The following is a 17,900-nucleotide window of genomic DNA, read 5'->3' as shown; positions in this document are numbered from 1 at the left end:
TGAATATACATTTGAATATACCATTGGAATCATTCTGCACATTCCACACTGCCCGAGGCTCACACCCACTTACAGGTCCCTGAGCTCCTAACACTGCCTTTGCCTTTGCCTCTGCTGTTTCCTGCCTGGACGGCCTGCCTCCCCGGCCTCCCTTCCACACATGCCTGCTCCTATTTGTCCTCAAGTCTTGCCAGGGCTTCATGGCCTCTGAACCCCGATGAATCTGCCTTGTCTTCTGTGGCCACATCCCAACACATCTCTCTGGCACTGTTTCTGCCCTTCAGACAAGGTGCGCATCGAATTTCACAGCCCAGTACCTGGCCTCACAGGGGACCTCAGGGAGTCTGGAACAGACTGAAGGAAAATAAAGAAGCTGACATCATAAAATTTAATCAAAATAAAAAAAAAATTTTTGGCAGAGTCTCTATGGGGCCAGACTGCACGCTAGGCACTGTGTGTACAAAGATAAACAAGACTCATTTCCTGTTCTCAGGAGTTTGGGGGATAGGAACAATAAATAAGGACGCATGAGAGCGAAGGAGCTCTAGGGAGGCAGAAGATGTAAAGCCTGAGCTGTCTGGAGAGCGGCGGGGCTCACCAACTGCATGGACATGGGTGTGGGGAACAGAAGAGAACACTCCAAACTTCCCATCGAAGTTGGGGATGCTGGAGTCCCTGGTGGGTCCGTGGGTTGAAGTACAAAGGGAGAGCTTGACATCAGCCAAGGGTGCTGCACCCCATCTTTACTATTCTATGAACCACTGATAGTGGAGGTACTTTCTGGATAATCCTCAGTGACTGGGATGGGGGGAGAACAGTGAGACCCAAGACAACCCAACCCCCCTATTTACTAAGCCCCTACAGCCTGGACTGAGTGGAAGCTCGGCAGAGCACGCATCTATCTTAGGGATGGGTTCTCTGACGTGATCTTATGTTGAGACCCAATAGAGAACAGAATGAAACACACTCTTTTAGGGTTCTGTTGTTCGTTTGTTTGTTTTGTTTTGTTTTGATTTGGGGTCACATCTGGTATTGTTCAGGGTCTACTCCTGACTCTGTGCCCAGGGGTCACTCCTGGCTGGGTGCGGGGAACCATGGACAGTGCTGGGGATCAAATCAGAGTCAGTCATATGCCAGCAAGGTCCATACCAGTCTACTATCTCTGTCCCTGAAAGTGTGAAACCTTTCATTTCCATTTTTTTGTGTTGTTGTTGATTTTTGTTAATTTGTTTTGGGGTCACACCTGGCTGTGTTTCCCCACTTACTTCTGGCTCTGTGCTCAGGAATCACTCCTGGTGGGGTGTGGGGGCCATATATAATGCCAGGGATTGAACCCAGGTCGGCTGTGTGCAAGGTAAACACCCTCTCCACAGCACTGACCCCCTGGCCTCCATCATTGATTTTTTAAAAAAATTTATTAAAGAATCAAGATCTACAAAGTTCCTGATAGTTGAGTTTTAGACATATAATATTCTAGCACTAATCTCACCATCAGTGTCAAGTTCCCTCCTCCACTGTTCCCAGGTTCCCTCCCATCCCCTGGCCTGCTTCCTTGACAGGCACATTCTAAAATTTGGTTGTTGTAGTTTGGATTTCATGTTTCCAGTGTTGCTGACTCTGGTTTGGTTTGGATATACACCTATACCACCCCCTCCACACACACTGCTGATTTATTGATGTCCTATAATAGTTTTTATAAGTCACTTCAAATCCTCTGCAGAAGAAGTTTCTGAAAAGAACTCTAAGTCAGGTTCAATAATAAATTTGTACTTACATATTTAATGTAACAAAGTATCCCTGTTCATAAATAGTGAACTACCTAAAAACCAGCACAGAGCCCCACATGTACTTAGGACAAATGTAAAATAAAACACGCAGAGCACATAGGATCTTGATTTACAGTCACAGCTCTCCCTTAATGTCACAAGTACAAACACATGCCTATCCCTTCTGTTCCACACTCCTGTGTGCATATCTCACACATGCTCACACACAGCTCAGTCATATACCACTCACATGTGTCAGGCACATACCAAGCTGCTCAGCAAGGAGCCGGCCCTTCTCAGTGGGAATCACCCTCTCTTCCTCCATGTCACACTTGTTCCCCACCAGGATGACCTGCGCATTGTCCCAGGAGTACGTCTTGATCTGAGTAGCCCTAAAGAGAGAAGAAGAGAGAAGGCATTAGAGACACCAGCCCAGGTGGGAAAGGACTCTGCACTGCTCCGAGGAGCAATTTCCTTTCCACGGGGCCAGCAGCACTGAGTTACTGAAAATCAATCCAGCCATGGACGGACACAGAGAACCATGTTCCCTGCTCACTGCCCAGATGCTGAGCCCTGAGCCCCAGGTGCAAACCTCTCCCAGCATTTTGGTGGTTCCAGTGCAGAGGCCTGTCTCTCTTCCCTGCCCTGAGAGCTCTTTCGCAAATGTCTGTCTTTTTGCTGCTGTTGAACACTTGAGAAGTGTCTCCTAAGCAATGTCCCAACCAAGCCAGCCTATGCGTGCGACACTGCTTGGGCCCTGTATGCTCGGGCTCACGTGGACGACTGCAGCAGAGCCAACGGGCCTCTAGAGCTACACCCGGCAGTGCTCAGGGCTGCTAAGAATTGATTCAGGGTTGACTCCAGGTAATGCACGTGGCTTCACCCCTGTACTCCCTCTCTCTCCAGCCCTGATACATCCTCTTTGGGGGCGACAACTGGCAATGCTCACGGGTTACTCCTGGCTCTGCATTGAGGAATTACTCCTAGTGGTGCTCAGGGGACCAAGTAGGATGCCAAAGGTCAAACCCAGGTTGGTTATATGCAAGGCAAAAGTCTTATTTGCTATACTATTTCTCCAGCTCTGACATATCCTTTCTTAAAAACCTTATCTGGGAGTGTGAGGATTGGGGAGACGCCCAAAGGGTTGAGCATAATCTTTGCATGCAGAGGGCCTGGGTTTAATCCCTGGAACCACAAAGTTATGTGAGCACCATTAGGAGTAATCCCCAAGCAATTGATACAGGAGTAATTCCTAAGTATCACTGGGTATGTCCTAATAACAAAGCTTCTCTGGCTCCTGGGTGAGTCAAGTGGTGGGTCCCTCAGTTAGGTGCTCACAGCCATCCAGCCAGGACCATCACCATTGATCCTAAAGCTGAGCCCACTCCCACAAGTTCACTCCACCATCACTTGTTACGGGCTGGCAAAGGGCCAGGTTCCATGCTGGGCTCTGAGCTGGGCGGGGATGAAGGTTCCCAATGACAAAGCTCAAAGACCACAGCTTGGAAGAGAGATATTCTGTCTTGAAGGCAGGTAACTGGAGCCGACCTTCCCCATCTCCCCCAGCTGCTCTACCTGTCCCCTTCCTCATCCACTCTGCTCCCAGATTAGCAACTCAGGCTATTCTTGGAGGAACTGTCACCAGGTGTTCAAGTCACTGTGTCCCTGAGGCAGAAAGAACAGGGGCTGAGGGAGAAGAGAAGGAGGTCACGGAGCAGCATCGAGATATGTAAAGAACCAATCCTTCTGCCATGGAGGTGGGAAGGGAGGGATGAAGGGGAAGAAGGCAGAAAAATGATGACTCGAAGGAAGAGGCGGGGAAAAAAGGGAGAACAAGGGAGGGAGGAAAAGGAACAAAGAGGAAAAAGGAGGAAACTGCAGGGAAGAGTTGTTAAAGGAAAGGAGAGAAAGGAAGAAGAGGATAACCTAGATGCTTAGAATACAGACCACTAGAACTGATAGACGCCTGCCCCGTAGCACAGGAGCTGCTGTTCAGAACAGGGGTATAGTAGAAAGCCTGCAAAGTTACTCCAGCTCAAGTCTCCAAGACACCCAAAGTCCCTCACAGGGTGGCAGCAACTCTTCCTTGGGAGTAAAGTCCTCAAAGGGTAACCATGGAGTCAAAGGGAGCAGGAAACCAGCCTGTTCCTGGTCAGTCACCAGCCTCTCTTTCTGCTATCCTCAACCTTGCCTTGGACCAGGGGCACAAGGCCTTCTGCTCACCCATCACCCCCATACCACCTCCTGCCCTGTAAGTTTTGCACCAGGAAGAGAGAGAAGTTGTTCAGATGTTGTATTGTGGGGCATTGTGCTGATTTTCTTTGTGAGTCAAATCCATACAAACTTGGCCTGGATGTGGCCTGGGGTCCTTGAGGGCCCAGGGATCAACTTTTTCAGGAAACAAAAGGTAAGTCTAAAGCTCCCAGATTTCCAGAGGACACAGCAGAGGGTCAAGCACACAGAGGTTTGCACAAAGAGTCTGCAGAATGAAGGAATGAAGAAAGGAGCAAGCTCATACCAGTCCTGGACAGCATTGAAGGACTCCTCGTTGGTGATGTCATACATCAGAATGAAGCCCATGGCTCCCCGGTAATAGGCTGTGGTGATGGTCCTGTACCGCTCCTGACCAGCCGTGTCCTGCGGAGAGATGGGAGAGCTGGCATCTGAAATATCTGCCTCACCATCCACAAAGTGCTTAGCATGACATTCTAATAATTCAACGTTTATTTAAGGAGAGCCTATTATGTATCTTACACTGTATTGACTAGAATACTTGTTCTAAAACCCCACAGAAATTCATAGGAAAAGAATTTAAAAACCAAAACCAATAGAAAAAAATGGGCTAAAAGAATGAACAATTTGTAGAAGAACTGTGAACAGATTATTATTATGTACAAAGTGTTTAACCTGGTTTTGGTTTTTGTTCTTAAAGCCATACCTAGCGACGATCAGGGTTTACTCTTGGCTCTCTACTCAGGAATCACTCCTGATGGGGCTCAGAATGCCATAAGGGGTTCCAGGGATTGAAACCGCTTTGTTTACATGCAAGGCAAGCATCCTACCAGCTGTACTATCACTCTGAACCCCACCCTGGCACTACCTGTTTTTAAAATAATAATTCCCATCAGAGGTGAGGATGGAGAGAGATAGACAAGCTCACACCTTGTTGTCTTGGAGGGAAACTTGGTTCAGTACATCTGAACTCAAAGCATATTTACTTTGAAATGACTAAGATCTCATTCTAATGGGTCAGAGATGTAGTTTTGTGGTACAGCATATGTTTTGCATGTAGGAGATCCTGAGTTCAATTGCCTGGCACCAAATAAAATAAAATAAAATGACTAAAATAATTCCTTTCTCAAGCAGTTCACAATTTAGTCAGAAAGTCAAATAGATAAGTAAATAAGCAAAATTAAACCTACAGCAAAGCATTACAAGCACGCCAGTGTGTTTGCTTTACAAAGTCCAGTCCTGACTGAGGAACCAGCCATCTTCTCTGCATCATTACAATTCTGGAATGTGCAATGCTTGAGCACGCATTAACATTCCCTCAGATGGCTCATTAAAATGTTATACATGGGGGCCGGAGCGATACCACAGCAGGTAGGGCGTTTGCCTTGCACGCAGCCAACCTGGGTTCGATCCCTGGCATCCCCAAGCACCGCCAGGAGTGATTCCTGAGTGCAGAGCCAGGAATGACCCATGAGCATCGCTGGGTGTGACCCAAAAAAGCAAAAAAAAAAAAAGTTATACATGATACATATATGTCAATATGTAATATTGGCCAATTTGTCTTTTGGGTTTTTTGTTTCTTCTATAAAATGGGAATCAGAACAACGCCTTCCTCAGAAAGTCTTTCTGAAGGTTCAGAAGGTGGCGGCATCTTCCCTGTTTAGAATCATTCCTGACACCTCCAACCTGCTGTAGAGGCATCAGATATTGCTCCTGTGCCTCTCGCGCAAGCCCTACAGCCGGCCCCGTCTCCTGGTCTCTGGCCAGCTTGAACTGATGTATTTCCTGCCATGTGCAATTTCCCTCCACTCAAACCAGCCCAGGGCTTGCGCCAGCCTGTCTCAATATGACACTTCTCTCAAAGAGGAGCAAATGGCGTGTAGAAAGAAAATGGAGGAGCACAGAAGCTCAGCACAGCGTGGTCTGACTCCCCACTCTGGCCCCTCATCAACAGTGACTTTGGACCGCTTGGATTTTTTCTTTCTTTTTTTTTCTTTGTGGGGTGGGGGTGGGGAGGAGGGTGTTTGGGCCACACCCTGGTGCTCAAGGACTGTTCCTGCTCTGTGCTCGGGAGGGAACCATGGGGGGGTACTTGGGGGACCATTTGTGGTTCTGGGGATTGAAGCAGGGTTGGCTACATGCAAGACAAGAGCCTTAACCTCTGTACTAACTAGGTTCCTTTTGGTTTTGTTTTCCAACTCTGAGTTTCAGTTTTCTCACATCTAGAGTGGGAATCATAATGCCTAGTTTATAGGATACTTATAACTAAACAATGTTTTTGAAATAGACTTTATAATATCTGACTCAAACACAGGACTTTTGAGTATTTCAATTACTTTTTAGCTTTTTTTAGGCTTTAATTAACCACATTGGTAAAGTGGGGAGGATAATACCAGTCTTGAAGAAAGTGATTGCATGAGGAATATGATAGGTAGAGGTTGGCAGAGCATCAGGAACATAGTAGGTGCTCACTCAAGCTCCAGAGGGAGGGAGAGCAAAGTGGCTAAGAGATTGTCTTACATGCAGTGGACTCTGGTTTGAATATCCAGCACCACATATGGCTCCCTGAGGCAGAGCCAGGAATAGCTCCTAAGCACCACAAGTGTATGCATTCTCCCTCCACTCCCCTCTCAAAAATAATGTTTCATAAAGCTGCTGCTCCTATGACGGTGTTGATATTTCACATAGGAGAAGGCAGGATTGGAAGAAACAACAGCCCTGCTCTCAGTATCCCGGACTCAGTGGAAAGGAGCCCGGAAAATAGCTTCTCAGTCTATTCTATTTTATTTTTAAAATCACTTTGATAAACGTTGATTCCTCTCCCACTGATGAGAGTCAGAAATAGAAAGAGGAGACAGGAAGGAGGAGAAGGCACATGACTCACTGGCTACTCGAGGCAGGAGCCCGTGTCATCAACGGTAATCAATTCACTTCCACTAAACAGTCATTAAGTTCTTCACATGGCAGTGCTTCATGTCCCAGAATGGAGCAGACAGTGAGCAAGCCACTGTCCTGGCCCCAGCAGCCCTGCCAGTGTGGCAGGCAGACACACGGGCAGGGCCACAGCAGCTGACGGAGTCTGTGTGCCAGCCCTCCAATATGCCTTTCCAATGTGGGAGCTCACTTATTATGTGTAGTAACAAAAGAAAACGGCTGGTTGAGCATTGCTGTGTCAGGCACAATATGAGGCATTTTAAAAATTTTATTTAACTTTCCAAATACCCTTGAAATATTGTGGGTTTTTTTGTGGGGGGAGTCACACCCGGAGATGCTCAGGGGTTACTCCTGGATCTGCACTCAGGAATCACTCCTGGCGGTGCTTGGGGGACCATATGGGATACTGAGAATCGAACCCGGGTTGGCCACGTGCAAGGAAAACGCCCTACCCGCTGTGCTATCACTCCAGCCCATACCCTTGAAATATTGTTATCTCTGCCTACAGATGAAGAAGAGTTCAATAACTTGCCTAACATCTTGGAGCCCAGCTTGTGGCAGACTGAGCTTCAGACTCGGGCTGTCTGCATCCACAGCCTGCACTCCTTCCAGGATTCCCTTATATTGTATTATTTCTCCTCATTGTTTTATCAGTACAAACCAGGACAAGTCTGAATTGCCATTTTATATATTGATTTACTGAAAAAATTTAACAGAATGAATTAAGGAAATTGCTAGAATCACAAGTCCTTTAAGGACGCAAATTCTATTCTTTGACCAGAGCTTGTGCATTTTTAACAAAGACCACAACCCACCCATATTTCTGGTTCCTCCCACCCCACCTCAAAAAGGCAGTTTATCCCATAGTATTCTAATAAGAGAGGCCACTTATTCATTGCACTAATAAGAGGAGCCCACTTATTCATTGTATTGGCTTAATGGATCTGGAAGTCAAGGGCTGCAGACTCCAATAGTTTGGTCATGTGATCAGAGGTTCTTTTTTAAAAAAATTTCTTCACCCCTTTACCACAACAGTTCATTTCTGATAAGCTGGCATGCAGTTGTGGTCATGTCTGCACTGGAACCCTCTAGAACCATAGCAGTTCAGGCAGAAGGGGACAGAGCCCCATGGGAGAAATTACCAGGAGAAGAGCTTGCCAAGGAATTATCCTATTTTAGTTTTTTTTTTCTTTCTTTCAATTGGTTATTGCTGGCATTTAGGAGATAAGGGAAATTCTACATCGATACCCAAATATTCTCCTTTGGGTTGCTTATTGAAACATTGGAAGAGCCTCCAGCTAGATAGTTTTAAAAAGGAACGTCTTGTTGACCTCTGTAACACCACGTGGCCTGAGTACAAGCTAGAGCACAGGGAAAGATATCCAGTGAATGGCAGTTTGCATTACCAGACCATTTTGCAGTCAGATCTTTGCAGGTAACAAAAGAAATGGGATTATCAAAGCAGAGGAGGCAGGAAAATGCAAGATCATATGATTAACTATTTGATATCAGAAACAAAAAAGTGTGTCGCTAAGGCAGCCTATCCCCATGTCTGATAAGAAGATACTAGCTCCCAGCCTCAAATCTAGCCTTGATCAAATATGGTAACATCTAACCACCTTAGGTTTCAACAACTTTGTCATAGTTTATTTTGCCAGTTTATATCAACAAAAACTCTTTTTTGACCCATTTTTCCCTTTATTTTATTTTATTTTTTTTACAGTTGTAGATTTACAATTTTTTGTGCTTTGGTTTCAATTATACAATGATCAGATACCCATCCCTCCACCAGTGCCCATTTTCCACCACCACGGATAATATCCCTCCCACCCCCATCCCCCCATCCCCCGTTTCTGTGGCAGGGCAATCCCCTGTGTTCTCTCTCTCCTTTTGGGTGTTGTGGTCTGCAAAAGAGGCATTGAGTGGCAAACATGTTCAGTCCATAGTCTACTTTCGACATGCATCTCCCCTCCTGGGAGGATCCTCCAAACATCCTTTATTTGGTGCTCCCTTCTCTATCTGAACTGCCCTTTCCTCTAGGATACCCGGCTGGCCTCTAAGTTATGGAGTAATCCTCCTGGTGCTGATCTCAGCTATTCTTGGGTATTAATCACATACTTTGTTACTTTATATCCCCCAGATGAATGCAATCTTTCTATGTCTATCCCTCTCTTTCTGACTCATTTTGCTTAGCATGATACTTTCCGTATTGTACCACTTGTATGTAAATTTCATGACTTCATCTTTTCTAACAGCTACATAGTACTCCATTGTGTAGATGTACCAAAGTTTCTTTAACCAGTCATCTGTTCTTGGGCATTCAGGTTTCTTCCAGTTTCTGGCTATTGTAAAGAGTGCTGCAATGAACAAACAAGTGCAGATGTCACTTCGACTATACATTTTTGCCTCTCTGGGATATATTCCCAGGAGTGGTATTGCTGGGTCAAATGGGAGCTCAATTTCTAATTTTTTGAGAATCGTCCATACTGTTTTCCAGAAGGGCTGAACCAGTGGACATTCCCACCAACAGTGAAGGAGTGTCCCTTTCTCGCCACATCCACGCCAGCATCGGTTGCTTTTGTTCTTTTGAATGTGGGCCAGTCTCTGAGGTGTGAGATGGTATCTCATTGTGGTTTTGATCTGCATCTCCCTGATGATTAATGATGTAGAGCATTTTCTCATGTGCTTTTTTGCCATTCGGATTTCTTCTTTGAGAAAGTTTCTGTTCATTTCATTGCCCCATTTTTGGATGGGGTTGAATGTTTTCTTCTTGTGGAGTTTAACCAGTATTTTGTATATCCTGGATATCAACCCCTTGTCAGATGTGTATTCGGTGAATATCCTTTCCCATTCTGTAGACTGTCTTTGTATTTTGGTCACTGTTTCTTTGGAGGTGCAGAAGCTTCTTAGTTTAAGATAGTCCCATTTATCTATCTCTGTTTTCACTTGCTCGGCCAGTGGCGTGGCATCTTTGAAGATACCATTAGCTTCAATATCATGGAGGGTTTTGCCAACTTTATCTTCAATGTACCTTATGGTTTCTGGTCTGATGTTGAGGTCTTTAATCCATTTTGATCTTACTTTTGTACATGGTGTTAGGCAGAGTTCTGAGCCTATTTTTTGCATGTAGCCGTCCAGTGATGCCAACACAATTTATTAAAGAGACTTTCCTTACCCCACTTCACATTACTTGCACCTTTATCAAAGATTAGATAAGCATATGATTGAGGGGAGATGTTTTGACCCATTTTTAACAAGCAGGAAACTGGCTGATCAGGCTGGGAAATGGGGGGCAAGGTTCCAATCGGCCAACAGAGCAAATTTTGCCTTGGGGACTGACCCTTCCTTTCTCAGTCCATCAGTTTTCTCCCTGCCATTTTTGAAGGTCAGTTCGATCGATCAACTGTAGACGTGTGCACAGATACGTGTGGTGTTTTTAGTCAGTTCATTGTCTGTCCGTCTGTGTGGAATACTCGAGTGTTGGAGCCAGAGTGAAAATCAGTAGTAGAAATTAGACCTGGGGAAGCAGGATCATCACGGGATGATCAGAGTGCTATGCAGTCCAGCAATTTAAAGGGTCTAGGTGTTTTTGCCAAAAAACATATCTAGGTGATATGCCAAAAAAACTTGTAAGACCAGGTTTAAATAAAGATTTTTTTTGGGGGGGTGGGTAGTCACACCTGGTGATGCTTAGGGGTTACTCCTGGCTCTGCACTCAGGAATTACTGCTGGAGGTGCTCAGGAGACCATATGGGATGCTGGGAATCGAACTCAAGTTCGGCCGCATGCAAAGCAAACACCCTACCCGCTGTGCTATCACTCCAGCCCCTAAACAAAGATTTCTTATCAGAATGTTGAGCCTACAGAGAAAGCAAAACTTCTCAATCTAAATTTCTATTGGAAGAATATTAATGCTTATTAAAGTTGAAAATTTTTTTAACTTAAGAATCTGTTCCTTTTAGGAAGAGCTGCGATACTAAAACCTAAAACTAAAGTGAAATAAGAGTTCAGAGAATGCAAGACCTTATCTTACAAGCCTCAGCCAATTTTACTGAAAAATTGAGGCTGTTTTACAAACAACAGAAGTGCAGAAAAGTGGATAGGGTGTTTGCCTTGCACGTGGCCACCTAGGTTTGATTCCTCCGCCCCCCCCCCCCCCTTGGAGAGCCTGGCAAGCTCCCCGTGGCGTATTTGATATGCCAAAAACAGTAACAAGTCTCACAATGGAGATGTTACTGTGCCTGCTCAAGCAAATCGATGAACAATGGGAGGACAGTGCTACGGTGACAGTGCACACCCCTTTACCAGTGTACATTTTCTACCACCAATATGCCCATTTCCATGCCCCCACCAAGCTGCCTCTATGGCAGTCACTTTCCTTCTCTCTCTCTCTCTCTCTCTCTCTCTCTCTCTCTCTCTCTCTCTCTCTCTCTCTCTCCTCCCCAGTGTTTCCAGTTCTGGGTACCCACCATCTTACATGGTCCACCATTCCATGCATTCCATGGGTAGAACATTTTTCTCATCTACTGAGTTGAAATCTGCATGTGGTCATTTCTAGCCATTGATTTAATTTTGTTCTCTAGAAACGCAGAATAAATCTAATTTTTCACTTAGGCAGCAGTCTTCTAAATATTTAAATCCTATGCTTGTTTAACTCTATGATTTACAAAGTTTATACCTCATTATCTCAGTTAATACCAGGGAAATCCTATAATAGAAGAACCAATATCCCCATTTTACAGGGGAAAAAAAAGACAACTGAGGTTTGAAGAGGCAACAGATAGTGAATGACAAAAAGAGATTTCAATCAAACAAGGTCTTCCAGCTTCAAGAAATTAATGATCTTTTCACAGCACATCTGATGTTTCAAACAATCTGTCAAAGAGACATTGACCATTAATATTGTGACCAAAAGAGGAAAGGGAACTTAAAAAGAGTATCTTGGGAGGAACAATTCCAAGAAGATATTTAGTACTCTAGGGGAATCTTACTGCAATCTTCAAGTATCAAAAATATTTTCCGGGGCTGGAGTGATAGTACAACGGGGAGGGCATTTGTCTTGCATGTGGCTGACTTGGGTTCAATTCCCCACATCCCATATGGTCCCCCGAGCACTGCCAGGAGTAATTTCTGAGTACAGAGCCAGTACTTAACCCTGAGTATCGCTGGGTGTGACCCCCCCCCCAAAAAGAAGTATTTTCCTTCCCTCACCCCCAAACCTTCTTAGGGCACCAACTCTCTGCCGTGTTGGCTAGGTCCTGAAGTTCAAAGTCAAAATAAATACAGCTGGACAATATTCCTGCTCTTCCTCCAATGCCCATTTCCCTTAGATGTTAAGTGTTCAGAGGTGGGGCTTGGAATCAGGTGTGGGTCCTTCCCCTGGATGCTTCCCATGCCTTCCGCAGGCAACTCTTCCTTCGTGGCTCAGCTAAGCAGAGGAGCTTTCCTGGCCATCCTGGCAAAGTCAGATGTCCCCGTGACAGGCTTTCCTGGCACTGCACGCTGCTCAGTAGCACTCAGCCCCACCAACCAATCTCTGCATTATTTGTGCAATTATTTAATTAAGGTCGATCTCTCCTGCCAAACTGCAAGTGCCACAAGAACAGGATGTCCGGTTTTGCTGACGATTGTGCCTCTGGTGCTTGGCACAGCTCTGACACACAAGGTGGGATATTTCTAATCAGCACTTATTGAAAGGATGGATTTGTTGGGTGTCTGCAACATTTTTGGCAGAGGACACTAACCATCAGGTGGATCTTTTTAAAACCATCTCATCATCTCTCTTGATCTAAATATCTTCCAAACCTCATATGACAGAGTCCAAGCTTCTCGGGAGAATATGTAGATCCTCCAGGACTCCTCCGCCCCCCACCACCCCTCCTTCTTCCTTCTCCTTCCTCTTCTGAACCAACAAGTCCCAGCTTTGCCCAGCTACTTGTGATTTCCCAAATAAGCTGCTTCTTCACACCCCTGGGCCTTAAGCCAGTATACTGATTTTTGCCTGGAATCCCCTTCTATTTAAGAATTTATAACCTTAATCAAAGCTCACAGTCTCTCTGAAGTTGCTCCCTCAAGTAAAAGTTGCCCCTCCTAAAATCTCCTTTTGTCCTTTGGCATTTTATTATTGCATGCATCGTGTGTATTATTTGACTGGATTACTTATCTATCTTCTTCACTGGATTATGAGCATCTTGCAACTAGGCCTTATATTTAGCTAAGTCCAGGCCCCTAATCATATCACCTGATACAATTAGGTAATTAATAATAATGAGGGTTAATGAAACTCAAGGGCTGCCTATAGGTTCTGTACCAAAACCCCATTTGCACTCAATATTGACTAAATAAAATGGCCTGTGAGATCAGACAAAGCACCTCCTCTTTCTGGTCCGTTCCATATTGTGAACAAGGGATGAAGGCTGATGACAGCGGCAGGACTGGGAAGGTCACACAGCTGGTAATTGCTTCTCTCTGGGCCTTCCATTCCTGAAACCTGTCTTGTAGTGTGCCCTTTCCCCTAGCTAATCCTCATTCCTGCACTTCTATTTATTCCCAGAGCCTAGAGGGAATAAATAGAAGTGCAGGAATGAGGATTAGCTAGGGGAAAGGGCACACTACAAGACAGATGATGAGCACCAAGGAGGCAGGTAATGGGAATTCCCAGCTTGAGTCTCCTGGTGCCCCTACTTCCAATCTACACCTGCTAGGCTCTAGGCCCTTTTTATTTCTGCTGTCGATGGGAGCTGAGGCACTGTGGCCTGCAGATATGGAAGGAAATCAAAAGGAGAGAGCTTTTCAGGTAGATTCTGAGGAAGCTGGGAGAAGCAGAGAACTCAAGGGTGAGTAATCCCTGGCTTGGTATTATGCCCATCTGTCCTTAGCAGTGGGTTGGAGCGACAGCACAGCGGGCAGGGCGTTTGCCTTGCACGTGGCCGACCTGGGTTCAATTCCTATGCCCCTCTTGGAGAGCCTGGCAAGCTACCAAGAGTATCCCGCCCACAAGGCAGAGCCTGGTAAGCTCCCTGGGGCGTATTCAATAAGCCAAAAAGAGTAACAAGTCTCACAATGGAGACGTTACTGGTGCCCGCTCGAGCAAATCGATGAACAACGGGAGGATAGTGCTACAGTGCTACAGTCCTTAGCAGTGTAAACTGTTAAGAACCCTATAGTTTATAAGCATTTCTGTTGCATCATCTCACAAATTCCTCAATGACCCTGTATTACTATTTTTTTTGAAAGAGACATAGGCAAATTATTTTTTTTTCCTGCAGAAGAAAATTTCAGCTTTTACCTGTATTACTCTTTAGAACCAAAAGAAATAAATCTTACAACTCATCCAGGCTGACTCCATTATTTTACAGGTAGGGAAACAAGAGAGGTTAAGTGATTTTTCATAAGGTCACACAACAACTTACTTTAAGGCTGTGTCAGGACTCAAATCCAGATATGCCAACTCTATATCCAGTGTTGTCTGAGGCATATAATGAATTGTTGTCTTTATTGCTAAAGAGCTGTGAGGTCCCGGGATCACACAAGAGGTAGTACTTAGTGGGTCCTTGAGAGAAGAGGGCAGGAAAGGGATCCCCAGAATCTTGCACAGAAGATTCTAAAGCATTTCTCTGCCAACCACATTCCTATCAAACCTTTGAGATCTAACTCAAGGGCACCTATTCTGGGAAATTTGGGGGTGATCCAACATCAAAATCTGTCATGAAACTTTATGAAAATAAAATATTTTAAAAAATGAAAAAAATCTGTCATTATTCCTCTAGGCTTCCACAGAATAACTTGAGCTTGCCTTTATTTATTTGTTTGCTTGGGGTTTGGAGACTGCAACTGGCAGGCTCGGCACTCAGGGACCACTCTTAATGGGGCCTTAGGGCCCATATAGGGTGCCAGAGATTGATCAGGTTAGCCACGGGCAAGGCAAGCACCTTATCCACTGTACTATCTCTCTGGATCCATCAGGCATTTATTTTAGTCAAAGCAGAGCACAGACTCCTAGAGCAAAGGGACCCTAGAAGATGAACCAATTTCACATTTATCGAGCCAGTGTTGCTCCCTGTGAGTAAGACCATGTAATTCTTCCCCAAAACCACCTAGAGCATAAGTGACCACTCATGCAACATCTCCTAGGACAGGCACACAGATGGGACTTGGAAGCCCAGAGGGCCAGTGAGTACCCTGAGTTCTTGTTTGGGACCCTGTTCCACCACACAAAAACTCTCAAAAACTCATCACTCCAAACCTCTCAGACAACTGATATCCAAGATACCCACTAAAATAAGGACATGCAATTTGGCTTCAAGCAGATAAACTAAAGACCTAAAGACTTCCTTTCATTCTTCCACATGTCTGACAGAGCTGAAGTCTTCACTATGTATTTTTGATATGCAGATACTACCACACCCATCAAGTACAGGATTCCACTCCCATCTCCATTTCCTGTGCACTGTAGCTTCAGGCCTTTCTTTTCTGTACCACCTGGCAGTTAGTCAAAAAATAGAAAATGAACAGGGAAATGAGTGAACTAGAAAAGGGTGAATAATGTGCTCTAAAAAACAAGGATACCATTCCCCAGACACACACACACTGAAAGAAGGCCGCCATCCTCCAGAGGCCACTGGACTGCGAGGTTTGGGCCCGCAGTGACGAGACACACAGGACCTCGTGTGATGGGGGTGGAGCCGGCTCTTTCCTCCCCACCCCAACGAGACCCTGAGTTGTGGCACGAACGGCCTCTCTGGCTCCTGATCAAGCTGCTTAATGACCATGATCCCAGAGATTCAGAAACAAATCTCAGAACCCAGTGACTTTTGGCAGAAATGCGTCTGGTCACCGCAGTAGGTTACTGTCGTCGGGCCACCCCAGGGGGGAAAGGGTGCTGTCCCTCCGTCTGCTCACCTAGGCAATTCAGTGGCCGCCATCCTCCAGAGGCCATTGGACAGTAAGGTTTGTGCCCTCAGTAACGAGATATGTGGGTCCTCATGGGATGGAGGTGGAGCCGGCCCTTTCCTCCACATCCCAAGGAGACCTGGAGTCACCGCCCACGAACGGCCTTTCTGGCGCCTGATCAAGCTCTTAACGGCCATGATCCCAGAGACTCAGGAATAAATCTCAGAACCCAGCAGGTCTTGGCAGAAATCCCTCCAGATTTAAGTGTTAGAATTTTGGAATTTCAAAATCACGTGACCACTACTGCAGCCGTGCAACATCATAAGTTATTCATAACCAGCAATAGAAAACAAATTGTCTACTGTTGCCTTACCAGCAGATCTGAGTGTTGGGGTAAAATCCCAAATAATAATGGTGGGTCTGGTGTCAAAATATTGAATGTGATCAAAGTAGAGAGAGAGTAATGTGGAAATCATTTGCCCCACAGGTAGGGGGAGGGTGTGGGATGGGGATATACTGGGGTTTTTGGTGGTGGAGAATGGGCATTGGTGAAGGTACGGATGTTTCATTGTATGACCGAGACTTAAACCCGAAAGCTTTGTAACTGCTCTCACAATGATTCAATAAATAAAATTCAATAAATAAACCTTATGAAAAATGAAAAAAAAAGTAAGGTGGAATTCATGCCCAATTCAATCAGCTAATCAGTGGCTGAATAAATAGCAGTACTCCTACATTAAAAAAAAAAAACCCAACTTAGTTTTCCATTGTTCAAAGGTAAAGGTAAAGGCCCTCCCGTTGATCGTCGATTTGCTCGAGCGGGCCCAGTAACGTCTCCATTGGAGACTTTGTTGTTACTGTGTCTGGCATATCGAATACTCTCGGTAGCTTGCCGGGCTCTCCGAGAGGGGTGGAGGAATCGAACTCGGGTCAGCCATGTTGGCCGCTTGTAAGGCGAACGCCCTACCCTCTGTGCTATCACTCCAGAGTTTAACTAATATTAAACTACCACTAATTTGGTGCTATTATGAATCATGCTGCATTTTTTTTTACCTTATGCAAAGTGCTAAACTTTTCCTAGGTTTCAGATTATTTACTTTATCTTTTTATTTTGTTTAACTTTAGGGCTACACATGATGATACTCAGGAGTACTTCTGCATCTGCACTCAGGAATCACTCCTGTCAGTGCTAGGGGGATCATATGAAATGGCAGGGATCGAACCTGTTTGACCATGTACAAGGCAAATGCCTTATCCACCATCTCTCTGATTCCACCATCTCTCAGAATGGTGTTACAAAGTTACAGGTCTCAGAAAGTTACAAAGCTTTTGGGTTTAAGAGAGAAATTTTACTCTCTAGTAAAATTTCTATTTTACTGTACCTTTGCAGAATTGAATATTATCCTAGTTTAATTTAAACAAATTCAATAATTAAAAATGGTATATCACCATTTCTAATGATATTTCTGCAATTACTTCTTGAACAACTATCTACATATTTATCAATAATTCATTTTCTATGAATTACCTGAACAAAAATTCTATATTTATCAACACCAATTTCTCAGTACGAGACCTGACTCTCATTTCCTTTTACTTGCCAAGACCTGGGGATATATTAAGTATAATTTTGTTCCAAGCCTCTTTTCTTTTCTGGCTCCCTCCCCCTCACCTCTTCCCTTACCTCTTCCTGTCTTGATAAAGAGCTGGGTGAGTCACATAAAGGTTACTGAAGGTGGAAAATTAAGTGAATTCCCCAGAGAGATTTCTCAGAATGCTGTGAATGGTGCTGTTGTCAATTTGGAAGCAGGAAGAATGAAGAGGAGATGGATTGATAGCACAACGCTAAATCTGTCCATGCCAGACCGTTCCTGATGGCCTCTTTCAAGCACCTGCTGTGTGCCCAGACTGGTGCTGGGTGCTGAGTGCTGTGTGCTGCTAAGGCCAGTGAAGACAGAGTAGGTCATAAGTAACAGTCAACTATAGTCACATCAGAGGCATTCACACAGAAAAGCCCAGCAGACAGTTGGAAGTTTCTCGTTGAAATTTGGAAGGGAAGAATCTAAAAAACAGTTA

At 45.0% G+C, this 17,900-nt stretch overlaps 1 protein-coding gene across 1 annotated transcript in view; it reads right to left on the bottom strand.

The window, feature by feature from the left end:
- RAB3B (RAB3B, member RAS oncogene family) overlaps positions 1-17,900 on the bottom strand; it is a 66,551-nt gene that overhangs the window by 12,029 nt on the left and 36,622 nt on the right. Inside the window, exons 3-4 of the mRNA XM_056122318.1 lie at positions 4,285-4,403; positions 2,034-2,158 (exon numbers count right to left, since the gene is read on the bottom strand). Coding sequence (XP_055978293.1) covers positions 2,034-2,158; positions 4,285-4,403 — 244 coding nt within the window. The remainder of the gene's footprint in view (positions 1-2,033; positions 2,159-4,284; positions 4,404-17,900) is intronic.

Source organism: Sorex fumeus, unplaced genomic scaffold (assembly GCF_029834395.1).
Source record: "Sorex fumeus unplaced genomic scaffold, SorFum_2.1 ptg000045l, whole genome shotgun sequence".
In the NCBI taxonomy this organism is placed as follows: domain Eukaryota; kingdom Metazoa; phylum Chordata; class Mammalia; order Eulipotyphla; family Soricidae; genus Sorex; species Sorex fumeus.
This window is presented reverse-complemented; position numbering and strand designations above follow the sequence as displayed.